Source organism: Rhagoletis pomonella, unplaced genomic scaffold, assembly GCF_013731165.1.
Source record: "Rhagoletis pomonella isolate Grant_MI unplaced genomic scaffold, Rhpom_1.0 Rhpom_scaffold_00011, whole genome shotgun sequence".
Lineage (NCBI taxonomy): Eukaryota > Metazoa > Arthropoda > Insecta > Diptera > Tephritidae > Rhagoletis > Rhagoletis pomonella.
This window is the reverse complement of record NW_023458565.1, coordinates 10,579,813-10,600,742: the sequence shown is the minus strand read 5'-3', so window position 1 is coordinate 10,600,742 and position 20,930 is coordinate 10,579,813. Positions and strand designations below refer to the sequence as shown.

The following is a 20,930-nucleotide window of genomic DNA, read 5'->3' as shown; positions in this document are numbered from 1 at the left end:
GAGGGCAACGAAGCTGAATTATTGAAACGAATTAAAATCGTAGATGGTGATGTCCAATCGTACACGTAGTGAGTAGCACTCACAAATAAAGGAATATACATATATATGTTTGTATTTATGTACGTACACGCTTGTGAGGGACCGAGTTGTTTGCTGATAGATATTTGCTTAGATATCGTAATCATAGTGCAAATATAAACATTGGTTATATGAGAAACGACAACATTAATGTAATTTAGAGACGTGTTTGTTGCTGCGGTTGTCTGTCACTGCTAGAAACAAACAACGGCTATGTACCTTAAAATAATGAACTCCAGCTCGATAATCTAGCAGAAGTAGATATGCAATGGATACATCGCACGATTGATCTACATAATATCCATCAACAACGACGAACAGTCAGTACTGCCACTGTAGAGCTGATTTCGCATTATTTACAGTGTATAACATCATCAACGCCAAAAGTCAAGCAATAAAATTAGCAGAGGAGGCCTCCTAGACAACGTTGCTCCACACCTTCTCCCAACCGACCACACTGTTAAGTGTATAAATAAATGAATAGAAGAGCATACGAATTAAATAGTGCCGAGAAGAACAACGGGCAGCGGTAGAGGGTGAGTAAACCGGCCGTGCGGCGCTTCACGTTATTGGGGTTGTTGGGAAGGTTGGTGATGTGATTACTAGTGTTTGTACGCCCGACTGGGTGCCGTCGTTATTATGCGTTAACATATACGAATTTAATTAAGCATCTAGTAAATATAAAAAAAAGAGAAAATACAATAGAGATATTTCATACAAATGCGAAGGCCAATGAAAGTTAGCAATAAAGGCGACGTACATACGGGAGCTTTGCACAATATTACAATATTTTAAATCGAAATCATTCCGAGCAGAGGAGCATTTACTCAAACTTTGTGGACTACTAAAACAATAGATTATACGGAGACGCGCCCGCAACTAATTAAAAGGCCACAAAGGTCGTGTTTCCACAGATTAAACAGTAAATTGTTCGTATATGCGATGCCAGTGGTTACATTGGATTTTCATCAATAAATTGATTAACGCCCGCGACATTAGGCAATCACTACAATTGCGATAAAAAATACAAACTAAAACTATTAGATACCTATCGTCTGGCGCAGAGCGCGGAGTGTGCGCTTTGCAGTGTCATCATTGATTATGGTCAAATCGTTGGTTTCGAAACTATCGGCGGCATCATCAAATCTATCGCTTGCTTCAACGCTCTCGTCCGTCGGCGTTGGAGGTGGTAGCGGTAGCAGTGGTGTGCAGGAGACCAATTATGCAAAACGTTAGCATTTATTTTCATACAAAGATAACTTTTTCTGTTGTTTTTTATCTGCACCTTTCTAGGTTATATTCTAAACATTTAAATACGATTTGATTATGTAGTGCATATTTAATATGAAAGGCTGTAATGCATACATTTTTATACATACATACATACGTATGTACATAGGTGCTGGATACAGGGGGAGGCGGGGGGCAGGCCGATGGGGGCAAAAAAATTAAATAAAGCTTCATTGATTTAGCATATTTAAGAGCATATTTTAGTAATTTTTCGAGCTTTTTATATCGCTTAATTTCCATTTTTTCGGGCATATTTTTGCCAGCAAACGCACAAAGGAGTATTAGCATAGTAAAACCGGTCAAAATTATTTGGTGTGTTTTTCTGGTAAGCAATGAAAGAAAATACCGAACTTTATCATAATTAGGCATTTATATGAGAAAAAAGGCTAATTACATTTATCTTAGCTTCATTTCTGTGACATATTTATCCATCGAATAGCATGGGTCCTCAAAAATCTACTCCAGAAAAAATTCAAAAACAGCATTCATATTGCTACGGCATATTTACATCGGCGAGTCCGTATATGCTCTCCGTTTTTTCAGATTGGCTCTCATTTACGAATGCTTTCTCAGTTTAAATTAAAAGAATAACTTAAAAAAAAATGCGGTAGTATGCTAAAGACCCATACGTTCTCGTCGAAGATGAGTAAAGGGTGTTATTGTCCAGTTTCATAGTCCTTCTAATGATCTTCCGAGGGCACGTAAATTTGAGGACATATAATTCAGTAAATCTCTGTACTTAGCTCCGACGAAAGCATTTGAGTATCGAACGCACATCCGCATTCGTTGATGAAGAAAAAAAAAGCAGAAAATAGCGGTGCATCGAGTTTTTCCACCGGATCTTTGAGAAATAATATTCGATCAGTCTAATAGATTTTTAATTATACCATCATTTTTAGCTCAGCAACAACAGCACTTAACGCCATAAAAACTCAGATAACTCGTGGCCTAAACCGAAACCGCCCCTGTGAGAGAACCATTCCAGTAACGCTGGACCTGTCTAAAGCTGATGCCACATAAAACGTTTGCTTCGCTTTACGTGACAGATTCGCTTTGACAGCTAAGATGAATTGTATGAAAATGCACAAAGCATGCCACATAGATCATTGAAGCTGCAGCGCGAAGCGAAAAGATGGCCAACTCCCATCTTTTTGCGCGCTTTGACAATCAGCCGGTTTAATATTTATTTTGTTTCGTCCAAATTCGAGTATTCATGCTGAAACATAAAACTCAATTACATTGCTGATAATTTTAAAGCAAAATATCTTAAATCCACAGCAATTTTGACGAGTAAAAAAGCAGTGCAAAATTGATTTCTTGGCGTTCATTGTGGCATACCTTTTGCGTCTGGCGCTTTGCTGGCAAATTTATAAATGTCACGCAGAGCTACAAAGTTTTATATGGCATCAGCTTAAGGCGTTCGACACTGTCAGCCATTCAACGCTACTAGAAGACATAGATGCCTCCTCTCTCCCCATTCAAACGGTGATCGGCGAATGATATGAGTGGTCGTCACTCGTCAGTAACTTTTAGAGACAAATCGAGCAAACCAAGGAAAATAAAACAGGGGGTTCCTTTCCCCATTACTGTTTAACTTTTACATTTCAAAGCTCCCTGAACCACTTCGATTGTCTCTTATGCTGACGATTGCTCGATCATGACGTCCGCGAATGGAATTGATGACTTGTGCTCGAAAGTAAACGGTTACCTCCCCGAGCTTTCTCGCTTCTTCAATGCACGAAGCTTAACCCTCTCCCCTACAAAATCCTCAGCCAAACTATTTACCACCTAGCCGCAGGAGGTCAGACTCCAACTGGGAATTCACGTCGATGATACACCAATTCCGACGGTGAACAATCCGAAGATATTCGGAGTAACATTCGATAGTCTGCTCTCCTTCTCGGCGCATACAACCGCAATTGTCAACAAAGTACACAGCCGCAACAAGGTCCTCAAGTCGCTCGCCGGCAGCCCCTGGGGCAAAGACAAAGAAACGTTGCTGACAACATACAAGGCAATCGGCCGGCCGGTTCTGAACTACGCTGCGCCCGGGTAGTCACCGGGGACTAGTAGGACGCAGTGGATGAAGCTGCAGCCTAGCCAGAACACGGCACTTAGGACAGCGACATGATGCCTCTTGATGTCGCCGCAACAACACCTGCACGAGGAGGCCCACATGCTCCCTGTTAAGGAGCATAACATAATGCTCTGCAAGCAGTTCCTGGTTGGGAGCCACAGATTTGGCCATCCAAGCAGGCAAGTCCTTGCAGAAGAGCCTTCGCCCAGGCACGTCAGGAGCGATGTTCATCAAACAACCCGACAGATTATCGACAGGCCTTGAACGTCATTTACAGAGAGGCAGTCTCGTGTTATGTGGACTCCCGACCTGTGAATGCCGATCTGGGCACACAACCACCAGACGTGGATGAGACAGAACTTCGTCTGCCTCGGGAGACTCGGACCACAATAGCCCAACTGAGCTCTGGTTACTGCAGCAGGTTGAACTCATACCTGAACAGATTAAACGAAGATATATTTCTAATGAATGCCCAGCATGTCGCCCCATGACACACAATTTCTTCGTATGCCTCTAAACTCCCACCACGCTAACGCCCCTGTCCCTATGGACCGACCCCGTTGTTGTTGTTGTTGTAGCGGCTACAACAACCCCGCCCAGATCGGTTGGTATCTCAGTCGTTGTCGTCAAGTTCCACTAACGGCAACCCTAGGAAGCGTGCAGCTTCTGTGGGATCTGTCCACAGGGACAAGGCCGTTAGGGTTGTCGGGTTTTCCGGGCATGCGAAGAGATGGTTCGAGTCATGTGGGGTCTCTCCGCATGCCGGACATTCGTTCGGCACATCCTCATTCAGCCTACTCAAGTAGGAGTTTAACCTGCTGCAGTAGCCGGAGCGAAGTTGAGCGAGTGTAGTGCGTGTCTCCCGAGGCAGATGAAGCTCTGTCTCGTCAATGTCCGGGGGTGGTATGCCTAGAACGGCATTCACAGGTCTAGAGTCTACATAACTCGAGACTGAGTCCCTGTGAATGCCGTTCAGGGCCTGTCTGCACGCTGTCGGGTCCAGAGGTTGCTTAATGAACCTCTGGACTTCGTCCGTCAGTTCATATAGATGCTTCCTGACGTGCCTAGGCGAGGGCTCCTCTGCAAGCAGCTGTTTGCTTGGGTGGCCACTTCTGTGGCTCCCGATCAGGAACTGCTTGCAGAGCATTATGTTATGCTCCTTAACTGGGAGCATTTGCGCCTCGCCGTGCAAGTGGTGTTCAGGCGACATCAGGAGGCATCCCGTCGCTGTCCTAAGTGCCGTATTTTGTCCCGTCTGTAGCTTCGTCCACTGCGTCCTACTAGTCCCTGGCGACCACACTGGCGCTGCGTAGTTCAAAATCGGCCGGCCTATTGCCTTGTATGTTGCCAGCAACGTTTCTTTGTCTTCGCCCCAAGTACTGCCGGCTAGCGACTTGAGGACCTTGTTGCGGCTCTGTACTTTATTGGCAATACCGGTTGAGTGCGCAGAGAAGGAGAGCAGGCTGTCGAATGTTACTCCGAGTATTTTGGGGTTATTCACCGTCGGAATTGGTGTGTCATCGACGTGAATCCCCAGCGGTAGCCTGACCTCCTTCGTCCAGGTTGTGAACAGGGTCGCGGAGGATTTCGTAGGGGAGAAGGCTAGACACTTTGCAGTGAAGAAGCGAGAAAGTTCGGAGAGATAGCCGTTTACTTTCAAACACAGCTCATCAATTCCATTCCCAGTCGCCATGAGCGAGCAGTCGTCGGCATAGGAGACAATCGAGACTCCCTCTGGTGGTTGAGGGAGCTTTGAAATATAAAAGTTAAACAGTAGCGGGGAAAGGACACCACCCTGAGGAACCCCCTGTTTTATTTTTCGCTGCTTACTCGTTTTGTCTCTAAATGTTACCGACGAATGTCGACCACTCAGATAATTTGCCGACCACCGTCTGAGCCTCTGTGGGAGAGAGGAGGCCTCTATATCTTCTAGCAGCGTGGAATGGCAGACGGTGTCAAAAGCCTTTGACAAGTCCAACGCTACTAGAATCGTTCTCTCACAGGGACGGTTGCGGTTAAGGCCACGAGTTATCTGAGTGTTTATGGCGTTAAGTGCTGTTGTTGTACTGTGCACTTTACGGAAACCATGCTGATGCTTCGCTGGGGTCAGGTGGTTTGTGAACGGGAGTAGCAAGGCCTCGAGTGTCTTCGCTACCGGGGAAAGGAGTGTAATCGGACGATACGAATCTCCTTTGTTGGCGGGTTTCCCCGGTTTGAGCAGTGGGACCACTCTCCCCACCTTCCAGATGTCTGGGATGATGAGAGTGGCCATTGACAGGTTGAGGACCTCCGTTAGGTACGCTACCCCCGCAGGACCCAAATTTTTCAGCATCAGCATGCATATTCCGTCGGGACCCATGGCTTTGGAGGCTTTCGCCTTCCCGATGGCCACCTGAACTTCACCGCAAGTGAAAGCAAGGGGGGCACAATTTGTTGGCAGTTTGTGCAGCCTTCTGGTCACTCGACGCTTGGCTTTGTCTACCGGAGGATGCAGTATGAACTGCCGGCTAAAATAGCTCGCGCATCGCTCCGGGTCCGATGAAGCATGGTCGCCGAAGGAAATTTCGACTCTGTCGTCGTGCTTCGTCGGATTAGACAATGACCTCACGGTTGACCAAAGCTTGCTCACACCAGAGGTGAAATTACAAGTCTTCAGGTGCTCCTCCCACTTCTTCCGCTTATGTACGTTTACAAGTTGCCGAATCTCCGCGTTGAGATCCCTGATACGGGGATCTCCGGGATCGGCCTGACGAAGGCTATCACGCTCATCAGCTAAAACAGCCGCTTCGGCAGGGAAGTTTGGACGTGGGTCCGATATACATCCTGCCGGTATGAAGCGAGCTGCAGCAGCAGTGATAGCCCTGCGGAACTTACGTTCACCGAGATGGACGTCGGTTGGTGTGGGGAGCGCTGCGAAGGTGTTTTCAGTAAACTCCGCGTAACCTTTCCAATCAGCTTTGGAAAAGTTGATATAGGTCCGGTGTTTGGCGGAGGCAAAGTCGGTTGGTTTATCAATCGAGATGACTATGGGTAGATGGTCTGATGCTAGAGTCAGCATAGGTCGCCACGTTATGCTGTTTATCAGACCAGCGCTGACTATTGTGATGTCTGGCGAGCTACTGCAGTTACCCATAATCCTGGTGGGTGCGTCGTCGTTCATTGTGCAGAATGTCGAATCGTCTATCTGCTCAGCCAAGTCTGTTCCCCTACGATCGTTTGACAGGCTTGAGTGCCAAAGATCGTGGTGCGCATTAAAGTCACCTACTACCATACGGGTTCACCTCTGAGGAGCGCACCTATATCAGGGTGATATCCTGCCGGGCAGCAGGTGACAGGGGGTATGTAAATGTTAAATATTTCGAGCTCGACATCGCCTGACCGGATAGCGATGCCCTGACATTCTAGGGTGGTATCCCTGCGGTCGATGTCTGCTTCGATAAGACGATACTGCACGGTGTGGTGCGTGATGAACGCTAAGCCACCACCATTATCTCGCTCGCGATCTCGACGGTGCACGTTGTACCCGGCGCAATTCAACAAAGTTGAATTGCTGTGCAGCTTCGTCTCTTGGACCGCAGCTATTAATATACCATGCCGACACATGAAGACGGTTATCTCCTCAATCTTGCTCTGTAGCCCGTTACAGTTGAATTGGAGGAGCTTCATGGAGCTTCTCAAATTAAAAAACACATATGGAGATCGATAGAGATCATTGAGGTGAGTATAACGGTTTATTACTTTTCTTGCGGAAATAACAATTACAAAAGTTATTAAGGGTCAAACCTCAAATTAAACAATTTTTTAAATCAAAATTTCTTAAAAACGAATATATGGATTTTAAAAGTTTTGGTCTCAATCGATAGGAAATTTGATTCACTTTAATTTGACATACATACTTTATATATTCCTTGTTTAGTTTTCACAAAAATCTAATTAATGTACGCAGAAAGGAATTCCGCTTCTCTTCTGCGGCAACACAGAAAAGAAAATTCTACTTAGGGAGGATTATATTTATATCAAATTAAAGGGAATCAAATTTCCTATCAAATGAGATCAAAATTTTTAAAATTCATGCATTCGTTTTCAAAACATTTTGATTTAAAGAATTGTTTAATTTGAACTTTGAGTCCTAATAACTTTTGTAGTTGTTATTTCCACAAGAAAAGAAATATACCGTTATACTCAACTCAATGATATATATCGATCCCCATATGCTTTTTTAATTTGAGAATCGAAGCTATTCTGCATTTGTTCCAACATTTTAATTCATAGTCGCGCCAATATGTCAAATGAGCACAAACGTCAAATCGAAATGTCACGCAACACAAATCTTGGAATTTGAGTTAGCTTTTTACGCACGCCGGTCAGTTTCGGTTGGTCCCATACAAGTTGTATGTGCATGAGAAATTTTTGACAGTAAACTGCCGGCGTGCGTGAATATTAGGTTGGCCTGTTAAATTTATTTATATTTTACTTTACATTTATCAAAAATTCAATTAACGCACATGGCTTGGATACATTTATCCGCGATGTGCACACTGCAAGCATCAACCCGAAATGGGGTTGTTGTTTTTGTTTCTAATGCGATGCTCGCAAACCACGCTACAAACGACGAGCACGCTCGCTGAAAATCAAAATTTTTTGCGAGCATGCTCGTGGACCGCCCTACAAACGACGGACATGCACCGCAAGCCGCGCATGTGCGCGGATATGTTCATCGTTTGTAGGGCGGTTTGCGAGCATGCTCGCCAAAAACCAAAAATCATGTTGGCGCATATGTGCGCGCAGATGTTCGTCGTGTGTAGCCAGTTTTAAAAGAAGTTGTGCGAAGTATGCATGATCAGACCGTTAGGTTTTTTTTATTTTTTGATGGTCTTCTTATTGCCTTTTAACCCCACGTCTCCTTTGTCTACCAAATATGTCTTAACATCTGTCAAATATCTGTTTTGACATTGTCCTGTTTTCTCATGTGGGCAACTTGCTGTCTTAACATATCAATTTCAAAATAGCATCAAGCCAATCAGATCGGTCTGTACCCAAGGTAGATGGCGCGGTAAAATTAAAACTGAGTTGTCAAACTACGAAATGACAGCTGATGTTAAGACAGCAATGGTAAGAAATTCGGCAAGACAGATATGGTTTAACTTTGGAAATTTTAGTCTCCAACTGACATTTCTTTCTTACCACAGCTTTTTTAACAGAATCTGTAGAAGGTGGAGACGTGGGATTATAATCAAGACGTTGCCATTTTTAACTTTATTTTCTTTTTCGATGGTCATCTTATTACCTTTTTATAATCAGGCAATATCAAAAAAGAATTTTACACCGTCGAATAAACTGTCAGTTAGGTATTTGCAAATAGATTACGTTTAAACGTAGTAAGTATTTGCATAATTTTTGTGCCGCACGCTTATTATGGCGCAAGAAAATATTTCTATTTTGTACCAATAATTTACAGATAGTGCATTCCATTATTATTTTAAAATGTGTAATGTTAATTTAAATGATTTCAATTTGTTTTGAAAGGTTTTAAGCGCCGAGAGCGAATACGTTCTCGAAGTTCGCATCATGAGAGTACAAAATGTACTGACGAAATGCATAGATCGCGTTTTGAATATGCTACACCTTCAATGTTTATTGTCAGTATTGCGATTCGCGATCCAGATTTAAAAATTTTTAGAAATTTTGCGATATGGATCACGATCCATCAATACTGCATGCTACACCGTCAATAAATATCGCAATACTTGGATCACGTCAATAAATACTGACCGTGTGACAGTGCCCTATAGCTGCACCTTCAATAAATATCAACATCCAGGATTTCGATCCGTATTGATGGTGTAACAGGCGCCATTGTCAAAAAAAAAATTTAACTATCGATACTATCGATTGTGCCATCGATAGTTTTGCTATAATCAACGAGTCAAATTCCCCGCAAATAGGGGGATTTCCCGCAATTTGCAGCCATTTGCAGCTCAACTGAACTTTTTGAGAACCAACGCCTAGAGCAGGGATTCTATCGATAGTACCGCCACTCGATAGTTTTCGAAAGGATAGTTGAAAACATCGATAGTATCGATAGTACTATCGTCGTGAAAGGTTTTGAATTCAAACGCCCAATTGCTTGAAAATTAAATAATTAATAAATTTATAAAATTTATTACTTTGTAAATTAAAGAGATTGTATATTTTTTTAAATTTGAGTGCATCAAAAATAACTTTTTATAACAATAAAATAAACTTATTAATTTATGCGTCTGAATTATATAACTTATATACATACCCTTGCGTCCCCTTGAATAGCGACAGGCAGAATCTGAATTTATTTTTTATATGGCAAAATTAAAATCGGATTGTGTTTGTCCCTTTTAAAGTGCAAAGAAGTGAAATTGGCTCTAATAATACATTTATAATACTACAAAACAAACAAAATAAAAGATATTCGCTTAAATTGACAACTCATTCTAATAAAAGTTCAACTGAGATATCAAAATCCGGACAAGGGAAATTATTAACTTTTTACCATTTTATATGAAAGCGAATTTAGTACTGCTCAAAATAATAGCACCACAACATTTTTTAGCAGTTTTGACTACTTTTTTGTTTATTTAGTGTCTACTAATTTTTTATAAAAGTTGTACAAAACATAAAAAATTCAATATAATTAAAAATTGAAACTTTTTAATTCGAATTTCTATAAAAATTTTGTGTAAGCATTTTTATAGCTTATTAAATTTTACTATAACTCAGTGTAAGCTTATAGTTGCTAAAAATCCCAATGACTTAATTTTTTTTTGCCGACTGTATTGTGAATTTTCTTGCATAAAAAAATAATGCTTGAAATACAGTACCGGCGAACGGCAAACTTCGCCGAATTGAGCGATGCTGTCGTTCACCGTTCGCCGAACTATTTCGCCTACTTAAACAGAATTAGAGCGGTAGCGAAAACAGCTGATCCCATTTGGTCGCCTTTATGATTTGGGTGACCATATTTAGAAAAAACTAAACCATATTTAGAAATGAGGAAATGATAACAAATATAAATGTAAAACAAAGAAAGATTATTATAAATAATTTGTTTCAAGCCAGATTTAACGAATCCACAACTATATTTTTCAAACAACAAAAAAAAAATTGTGTTTAGGTTGTTTTCTTTTTAAACTTTGAAAGCACAAAACAAATACGGCCACCTTTGGCACGCACAGCTGTCATCGCCCAGCAGAGCGATAGAAATAAATCTATCGCCATGAAACGCCGCCAAGCGAACTTCGCATTTCGCTTTGGCTGTGTTCAATTTCATATGCTTGCGGGTGTTCTAATTTTGACAGCGCGAATTTCGCTGTGGTGAGTTCGCCGTTCGCCGGCATTGTATTTCAGCTATAATGTAATGTGTAATTGTGAAGTCTTGCTAAAACCGACATCGATAGCTTTCAAAAAGTATCGATAGTGGTGACAGTTTTCACTTATCGATAGTATCCCAGCTCTACCAACGCCACCGCCTTGCTTGCGCGCAAACGGCAGGAATGTTCTAGTTAAAAAAAGAACGTTCTAGTTGTGGTTCTAGTGTGAAATCGACCATTGAATTTACCACATTGAGAATTACGTTAAATTTCTGTAAAATTTTTTATCAAATTAAAAAAAAAATTTAGTGAAACAAATTTCTTTCTTCACACAGATCGCAATGATCCAGGCCGCTTCTTTGGTGATGGCGTGCAATTTAAGGCTAAACTTATTGGTATACTCGAAGTGGGCGAGGCACGTGGTGATCGTATGTGCCAAGAGGCGTTGCAGGATCTTAAAATGGCCATACGTGCCGCGGGCGAACACAAGCAACGAATAACCATACATGTAACGATCGATGGACTACGGCTGCGTGATGAAAAAACTGGGGACTCACTCTATCACCATCCCGTGCACAAAATATCGTTCATCGCGCAGGATATGACGGATTCACGTGCGTTTGGCTATATATTCGGTTCGCCAGATAGCGGCCATCGCTTCTTCGGTATAAAGACTGACAAAGCAGCCAGCCAGGTAAGATATTAGTTTCGGGCGCAGTAAAAGTAGAAGAGGTGTGTTTTTGTTTTTTGTTGCACATTTGTCTTGTTCTAGGTGGTGTTAGCTATGCGCGACCTCTTCCAGGTTGTTTTCGAGCTGAAGAAGAAGGAAATAGAATTGGCACGCCAGCAAATTCAATCAAAATCCATTCACGAACATCAGCTCGCCTCCCTATCATCGCTTAAGTCCGCCGCTGGCGGCATTGGTGCTGGATTGAGCAGCCACAATGATCTCAGTAGCACCGGTGGAGGCTGCGGTGGCAGCACGTTGTCGATGCTTAGTGGAATTGGTGGGCAAAGTCGTGCGACAACCTCGAATCGTTTGGGTGTTAATATGGACAGCAAAGGAGCAGCCAAAGAGGTTTGTTTTTTCGATTTTCTACAATGTGGTATACTTAAATAATTGGCGTAAACTGTTTGCAGATGTCTCCTGAGTCAGTTGCAGATTTAGTTGATTTGGAGCAGGAGTTAAGCTCCTTACAACGCGGTATAACACAAATGGAGCGCATTACGCCTAATGAGCCGGCGCAACCGTCACTCTGTGGCGTCGCTGGAAAAGCGACTAACGATGATGATCCATTTGGCGACTCATTTACCAACTTTCCTGTAAAGCTTTTTTTTTATCTTATAACGTCCGCCCCAAACAAATAAAGTTGTAACTTTCACTTGCAGACTTACAACCTTTTGCCGCCACCCGAATCTGGTCGATCACGCCACAAGCCAATTAAATCGACTGATTCAACACTCAATCAACCGGCAACAACATCTAGTGTAGCCCAAAATGTTACACTATCTTCTTTACTTTCACCTGCAGCAGTATTGAGCAGTTCAGCGGGTACTTTGCATCAAGACGACGATGACAATTGGCTGCATGAACTTGACCAGCAAAATGATGTTTTTGACACTTCAAAAGCTGGCTCAATTGGCATGGGTGTTAGCTTGCCAATGGCACCGCTAGCGCCCAGCGAATCTACGTCCACACCAACGCAACAATTAAGCGAGAATTCAACACTGGTAGATGTGGAATTAGCCGCAGCAGCTGCAATCCAAGCTAATGCCCAACTGTCTAGTGGAAGCGTAGCAACAACAATGCCAACTGCTATGGGAACGACATCATCTTCACCAATACCAATATTGGGCGATGGACCTTCGCAGCCGACAGCTGGCGGTGCAGTTAAGTCAGGTAGATTGGAAAATACTGTGAAAACTACTGCATTTTTGAAGGCATATTTCAACAAAGTTTCTTGTTTATTTTATCAATTAACTCCTGTACGTTTTTATATAAGTTTTTTTCTTTGCATAAGAAAATTCTGTTGTACATTGTGTTCTGTAAATGTTTTAACAATTGTGCGGATTTCTGACAAAGTCGCTTGAAAGTTTTGTTGTTTGAATCGAGTACTTTTTCCGAACACATGCATGAGGAGCTTAAAGCACGGTTTTGTTCGAGAGTTTAATTTCAAACTGTCTTTGTTTTCGGTAGCGTGTAATATTTGTATGAGACAATTTGGACACCAGAGCTCCACCAGGTTAATACTCATGTTGTTACAGGATACAAGTTTCCCAAATACATTGAGAGGATTTCTGTTGACCTGACAGTTTTTACAAAAATTAATTTGTGTTGCCCCGCTAACGTGCAATTTGACTTGCAAAGGCTTTTCAAGTTTTGCCAGAGATCCGTATTTACTAAATCACAAGCTTTAGTTAAGTTATATTTTGTATGTGTACGCTAATTTGTTAACATTTATTTCATACGCATAATTTTATGTATTTGTGTTGATTTTGCCCCGCCTTTTCCCCTTACTTCATTTCAATAATACATCTCCGCTTGCACTCGGCTACGGGGAAATTTCACTGATTCATAAATTTTTCCCATGTGTTAGATGCTTTTACAGATTTGGATCCATTAGGTACGGGTCGCACGCGTCCCTACGTCGATAAGAAATACTTCTTCCAGGACCTTAAGAATCCACCCAAGAAAGTGCTCAACGACTTGTCTTCAGGTGGCAATGGCATTGTCGATATAACCGCTACGGGTGTGCACTATACCGCCGCCTCTGCGGTAGTCGATGAATTTCTCAGCAAAGATGGTCTATTCGAGGACAATCTAACGAATATGGATGGTCAAAGCGAAGGCGCTCAGCAAATGCAACAGCTGCAGCAGCAGCATACTTTGCCACCACCACCACCATTACTTAACATTACTAACACAACTCATACATCAGGTATAGCTGGCTTGCAAACAGCCCTAAACACTTCTAAAATAATGTCAAATACCACGATGTCTGCGACAACAGCAGCCACTGCATCAACGACTACAACAACTTTACTAATCGGTGTGCTTGCACCACCATGCACAGCTAGCATTTGCACCTGCACCATAAGCAGTACCAAATACACGAGCACCGCTTCTAATGTTGTTGTGTCTAGATTAACAAATACTAACCACCATATAGCGTCTAGTAACAGTTTACTAACAACCTCCACCTACTCTACTAATTCCACACCAGCTTCTACTTTAAGAATGCACCATTACCAGCCGACCTTATCGTCGTCGGCAACATCTTCGTGCCATACAACAGCTATACCTACTAATCTACATTTAAATCATTACACTTTAGACTCCACGACAACGACGATTGCCGCAGCCGCTGTTGGTGATGTCGTGATGATGCCACGTGACACTGACCCATTTTCCCCGACGCGCAAGAAGAGTGACCCCTTCCAAGAGGGCAATGACGTTTTTGCCAAATTGGATCCCTTCGAGTTTGAGTTCAATAACGCTGAGGTCAATCAAGGTAGCTCACCATCCGCCAGCGTTGAAGCGCGACGTTCAGCGGATGTTTTCAATGGGCCGCTACAAGTCAATTTACCGCCAGAGAGCAGAATTTCTCCAACGCCCGCACAACCGCTCAATACTGCGGCCCAGTGGCGTGCGGATGTTGCGCGCTTGGAAAGACAAATGAATGAACCTGTAGCCGCAATGGGCAACGGCAGCGTCATAACAGCTGGAGGCGTAAGCAGCACTGTGCGTTCGCGTCCAACGCCTTCAGGCCAGTTGTCGGCTATGGCGCAGCCCTCGTCAGTCTTCAAGCAGCAAACAGCTGATGTTATTTCCAGCATCAGCAATAAAAAGATGCCGCACTTGTTTGGCCAGACGCGCTTCTCTAAGCGCGATTCGAATAGCATCAATATGTGTCGGCTGCAGGAGAGCGACTCACTGAGCGAAAATGAGGCCGCGCCGGAACCACCGCCGCGTCCAGATTCGGCGCTGCATGCAGAACCACCGCCATTGCCGCCCAAGAAACAATTTAACGATATTATCATTCGTCCGCGCGTGACCTCAGGCAATGCAGTACCACCCAGCGCGCCAACGGCTAGTTTGAGCAGCCGGTATGAGTTCGTCAACACCTCCGCAGCGAAGAATTTGCGCGCCGCTGGCTCCGAAGTTCCCCCGATACCGTTGCCATCACGTCGCGTCGGTCGCTCAGATGGCACCTATCCTGGACCAGGACGACCACGAAAACCTGGCCACACTGAGGATGATTACTTGGCGCCCATAAGTAGCGTTGGCAATATTGGTAGTTCAGCGCCGACCGATGTGCCACCGCTGTTGCCACCGCCAACGCAGACTTCGACACGTTCGCGCGCGCAACGCCAGCATTCGATATCGAAGCCACAAGATATCTACGAAAACAAGTTGGAGATTTTGCAACAACAACAGCAGAAACAACAGCAAGCGCTTGCTGAAAGTGCTGGCGCGCCAACGGCGGCTGCATCGTTGATACCTGATATCACATTGAGCCAGTTAATGACGTTGAGTCTTGACGATTTGGCCGCGAAATTGAGTGTACCCGTTAGCAAATTGAGCACCATGACGTTGGTGGAGCTAACTTCGTATCTCTCAGAGTTTATTGAAAAATCAAAGCCACAGCGCGCAACCGCGGCAGCAGTTAGAGGTGCAATTGGTGGCGATCAAGCGCTCGCTACTCATATGAGTCCGCTGCCTGCGCGTCGCCTTGAAATGCAAACTGTCGGTGCTGAGCCAATGCCAAGCTTGGCGCAAGCCCATGTTTTTAAGGTAAATTTCGACCAGCAGGCAACCTTTGTGGCCAAGTTTGACGATACGTTCGGCGAGGATCTGCCGGCACGCAGAGCAGATGGCCAAAGTCAAGATGCATTTGCCGATTTCGAGCAGTTCAACGAACCGCCAGTCGCGCCCCCGCCAATACTGAGCGAAGCCAGTCGTAGTGCAGCGCTTGTGCCCTCTGCCGATCGCTACGCCGTTTTCCGCGAAATCATTGACAAGGAGCTGCAGGAGCAGCAGGAAAATGCAGACCTCATTGGCGAGGTGATTACCGAAAATGAAGACGGCAGCGGCGGTTTGTCACTAACGGCGGGTGCTACTGACTCCACTATCGCGGTAAGTGCAGTTGATGAGATGGGCGCGCACTTCGAAGCTAACTTCGACGATGATGACTTCTTTACGACGAGCGCTACAGTTTGCGGCCAGGTACAGCCCCCGAAGATTGATACGAAAATAACAGAAGTGGTGGCGCAGGCAAAAGACCGCTATGCCGCGCTACGCGATATAATACTCGTAGAGAACCTCTTCGACAATAAGCCGCCCGCGGCATTGCAGGCTTCACAAGAGTTCCCTGAGTTTAGCGACGAATTGAACGAAGATCAAGATCAAGACCTTAAGCACATAATGGACGGACGCGTCAGCAGTAGCGGGCCAGATCGTTTAGGTTTGGTTGACAGCCGCGGCTTCCCAGCGGAGCCTTCCTCATCTGCATTAACTGTGGAGGACGACGACGAAGATGACGATGGCGGCGGCGAAAGCAGTTTGGATAGTAACGACAAGGACGCTGATGTCACCGGTGATGCGCAGGATAAATACGAAAAGCTATCTACATCCACGCAGCAGCTAGATGGCGAGAAGTCTGACAAACCCGATATGATTGACAGCCTTCCCGAGCGCTCCGCCTCCCAACCTTCACCGAATTTATTGAATGCCAAACAGGATAATAAGTTCCTCACTGTGGCTGGCAGCAGTGGACTCTCCTCTTCCAAGGACGATCTTGAAATCGATGAGCTTATGCAACGAGCCATATCCAATTTGTCGCTGGATTCACGTGAACGCACCTCACCCGCGAATTCAGCGACCAATATGCCTACAGTCATTGTTACATCAGGAAACTCAACAGCGTTGCCGCGTCCAAATGCCACACTATCGACGCAGGCGCAATTTAACGACGTAAGCACATCGCCCATACCACTCCAGAAGTCGCCAACACCCGGTGCTGCCGTACAAAAATCACCGCTTGTCAAGTCTCCACAACCTTCGCCAGTTCTGTCGCAACTGTCGGCTGTTTCGAACCTAATTGACACAGCCACCAAACAAATTGGCATCGGTGGCAATGTGCAAAAGGAAACGGAAGTTAAACACTCCAAAGAGTTTTGGGCCACTTTCGATTCCCCCAAGCCAAGCATCGAGAAGATAGATAAACGCGCGAGAGGAGTAACTAAGCCAGCGGTCAAGACTGCATCACTACACTTGCCACCGCCACCACCGTCGAACACGTCACAGAACGATACTGCGGAATCGCCATGCTCATCAGATCCACGTGATGACGGTTGGAGCAAAAGCGGCAATGTCGGACGCCGCTGGACGAAGAAAGATCGCCATCAGACGTCGTCGTCTTCACGTGATTTGAGTCCATGGGACGACGAGTTGTCCGACTTTCAGAAGCAAAAACGTATACCAGGTGTGGGACCCATAGCACCACCACCTGGAATGGTAGATCGACATGGTTACTATATGCGACACACGCGACGCATGAACTCCTGCGACGAGGACTACGAGTAAGTAACCGGAAAAGTTATATAGTAAGCGAAATGTACTAGAATATGCTTATTTATCTCGACAGCTACGACGATGAATTTAAAGCACGCCGTGATCATCGCAAATTGAAACCTGGGCTTTCGCGTAGCCGAGATAATTTCGATTTAGGTGAGTATATAAATCATTGCTTGATTAGACTTCACTGCTCAAATGCACGCTGCTTACAGAATCTCCCCAATGGTATCACCATGCACCGCATCACACCTGGTCGCCGCAGGAGATCGAACAAGCTGGCTTGCGTGCTCGCGCTTTTGAACGCAGCGCCTACGAGCGCAGCACTTACGGTCCACCCGTGTACGATAAACGTGGCATTGCACTGCCGCCTAATGCATCATCAAGCTATGATCGCCGCAGCGCTTATGACAAGCGCAGCAAATACTATCGCGACTATGCGCGGCCAAATTATGATTTCGACGCATACGGTGACCCATCGCTTGATCGTTACCGCGATGGCGGAAGCTTTGAAAAGGCGAAACCTGGTAGACGCGCAGACTATGAAAATATCTACGATGAAGGACGCTCACCCATGGGTGGAATTATCAGTGGCGGCGCTGGAGGTGTTTTTAAGTCGCGCGCCGGCGAATATTTATACGAACGCGAGCGTAAATCATTCGACCGGGAGAGCGTAGAATCATTTGAGAGCGCTACACGACGTCGACGTAGCTTCGGTAGCGGTGATGTTTACGGAAGTATTGAGAGTCACGAAGAATTCCGTGAACGCTATGGGCCGGAAAAGACGCGCTCGCTGCGGAAGGGCATCAAGTTGCGCGCTACCGGCGACATTGACTATGAACAAGATTCGGAAAACGATTTCCATCAACGCGCGCGTATGAGTAGCGGTGCAAATATTGTTGGTGGTGTGGCAGATACACGCAGCTTGCAGCGCCCCAATCAACTGGCGTCGGCAGGTGGCGGGGGAAGCGCCATGAGCATGGGCAGTGGGCCGCCGCGTGCGCGCAAGAGTAGCGGTTCCAGTCCGTGGGATGGTGAAGGTAAGGCTTACAGCAGTCTTTCAATTGTGATAAAGATGTTTAATAACACTTGAATTTCCCACAGAACCTCCCTTGCCTGGCCAGAAATCGTGGAAGCGCCCATCAAGTGCTGCCGATTCTGAACGACGACTGGCCGAAAGTAGACGGGCAGTCGCGCACGGTCAGACTCCGTCGGGCTCAGATGGGGAAAAGGATCGCAGGTTTGTGTTGAGAGAAAACATTTTCTTAAATGAGTTGAGTTTCCTAAACTCCTTTGCACTTCAGGTTCCGCAAGAAGCAGCGCTCGCGGGGCAAAGAAATTCCATATAGCAGTACTGGCGCGCCAACCACCACTGGCAGCCGCTACAGCAGCACAGTTTCGACAGTACCTCATCCACGCGACAATTACGATTACATAACATACGACGACGATGATGTTGACGATGAGGAAGACTATGTTGATGAAGAGTACGACGAGCCGCCCACGGATGAGGACAAATTTGAGCGCTTGAATAGGCGTCGTCACGAAATGCATCAACGCATGCTGGAGACTGAACGCAGGCAACATTCTATGGGCAAAGTGCCAATCAGTTCCCTAAAATGTAGTGCGCCAACGAGCGCTGCGAAGAAATATCCAACACGAAGCGGCGACTATGACTTTGATGATTACGAGCAAACGCCCACACCACGTTCCAATGCCAGCGCCAGCTTGGCAAGTGCCGGCAGCTCGTATCTGGCAACAACCAGTGGTGGGGGTGGTGTTGTTGGCGGTGGCAGCACCGGGAGTGCTACGAAATTCAGTTTCGATGGTGGTTTTGAATCGGACTTTAATCAGAGTTCACCACCACCGGCCCCCGCTGGCACGGCGTCCAGTTGCAATTCAACGCCGGCCGCCACTACTGCGAGCGCTTGCGTGACACCAGCGACCAAATCGTCCTTCCGCTTTTCAAATGATTTCTCGGAACGTGAAAAAATGCACAGCTTCGCACAAAACTCCACGAGTGTTAGCAGTTCGCAACAATTTGATCTGGATGCCACGCAATCGCCAGCTTCACAAATGATGCCACCCATTATAACACAGAAATTGCGCTTCGATGACAATGTGAAGGTGTCACAATTCGACGATGCTGCTTTCGAGGATGATTTCTCAAATGCACAGTTCGACTTTGAAAAGGATGATCAGTGGAATGCGGACTCGTTGCAAGGCACAAGCAATGCAGCACTTCTGACAACCGCTGCGAAGAAACACAATTTGAGGAACAGTAAACTGCAGCAGAGGCAAGAACTGATCAAGAAATCCGAATCGATTAACATTTTTGCCAAGAAATCAGAGGATCCCTTCGAGGATGATGAGTTCTTTAAGGCGCCAAGCGAAGTGAAACTAGCGAACAACAATAACAACAACAACACCGGACAACCAGCAGCTAAATCGGGTGCAACGGACAACAGCAGCGGATTTCAATGTGACGACGATTTTAATTTTGCCAAATTCGATGAAAATATGTGATTTGATCAACTGTTTGCCCGCAATGCAAAAACTGAGCATACAATTATAGAACTAAAAAAACAGCAAGTAAATTGCAGTAACGGCAAGTTTGGAGAAATTCTAAATAGTGATTGCAACGAGGCTATTAAACAAAATCGTATTAATCTTGAACAAAAGCGTGACGCAGGGGAGGATGAAGAAGATAATTACGCAGAAATTAATGTGCTCGCCGATCATGATTACTATTATATAACTAATTTAAATGATTACTACTATCAGCAGCAGCAAGAACTACAAAAACAACAGCAATACACACAAACACAATTAACGCAGTCTTGCAGTTCAGCACCACTTTGCGTCGCCACAGATGGTTGTGTTGGGGGTGGAGGTGGGGGTGAGTATTGTAATGGTATTTTACGTAAAGAAAATTGTAGTTTAACACATAAGCAACAACAATTACAACAACAACAACATGAAAGTCTTAAAGGTACACTGTTAAGGAATACGAAGAAATGTCGACGTAAAATTGTTTCATTGAATTTTCTTATGAAAAACTTGATTATGTATCGTTTGAAATATGATATCCTTTAGGTGCAGCGTACGTAGGACGCTATCGACTTAAGTTGGTTCAACCTAGGTTTAAAAGCGTTTGTTTTTAATTTAGTTTCAAGGAAAATATGATTCTGCTTATATACGAAAATCTAGAACATAAAATCGATGGCTGAGTGGAAGGTCGACCTACCTCGGAAGCCGTTTCTAAACTCGGGCCTGTTCGAGGCACGTAATAAAAGCGGCATTACTGCCGTACTGATGAAAAATGGCAACATTGTTGCAACTGCCCAACTGATAATACATTGCCAGAAATTCATACAGAACGCGATACTTAAATGATGCGCGCAAAACTGCGGTTGTGATTGCAACTCGAACAAGCCCGTCCCTATCTCAACAAAATTTTCAAGAACACCCTATTTGATTGAATAAAGCCCTAGATAGGTCAATTGTCATTGAAAAGAAAATGTATGCACTATTGCAACGGCGTATAACTTACCATATTTTTATTACA

At 44.8% G+C, this 20,930-nt stretch overlaps 1 protein-coding gene across 1 annotated transcript; it reads left to right on the top strand.

Moving 5' to 3' along the window:
- Positions 1-1,179: 1,179 nt before the first annotated feature.
- LOC118746604 (protein disabled) lies at positions 1,180-20,384 on the top strand. Its single transcript, XM_036480450.1, has 10 exons — positions 1,180-1,309; positions 11,124-11,482; positions 11,561-11,866; positions 11,929-12,111; positions 12,178-12,688; positions 13,386-17,370; positions 17,436-17,518; positions 17,578-18,402; positions 18,467-18,602; positions 18,667-20,384. Exons 1-10 carry the CDS (start codon positions 1,180-1,182, stop codon positions 19,886-19,888), a joined length of 7,740 nt encoding a protein of 2,579 aa, XP_036336343.1. The 3' UTR covers positions 19,889-20,384.
- Positions 20,385-20,930: the final 546 nt, after the last annotated feature.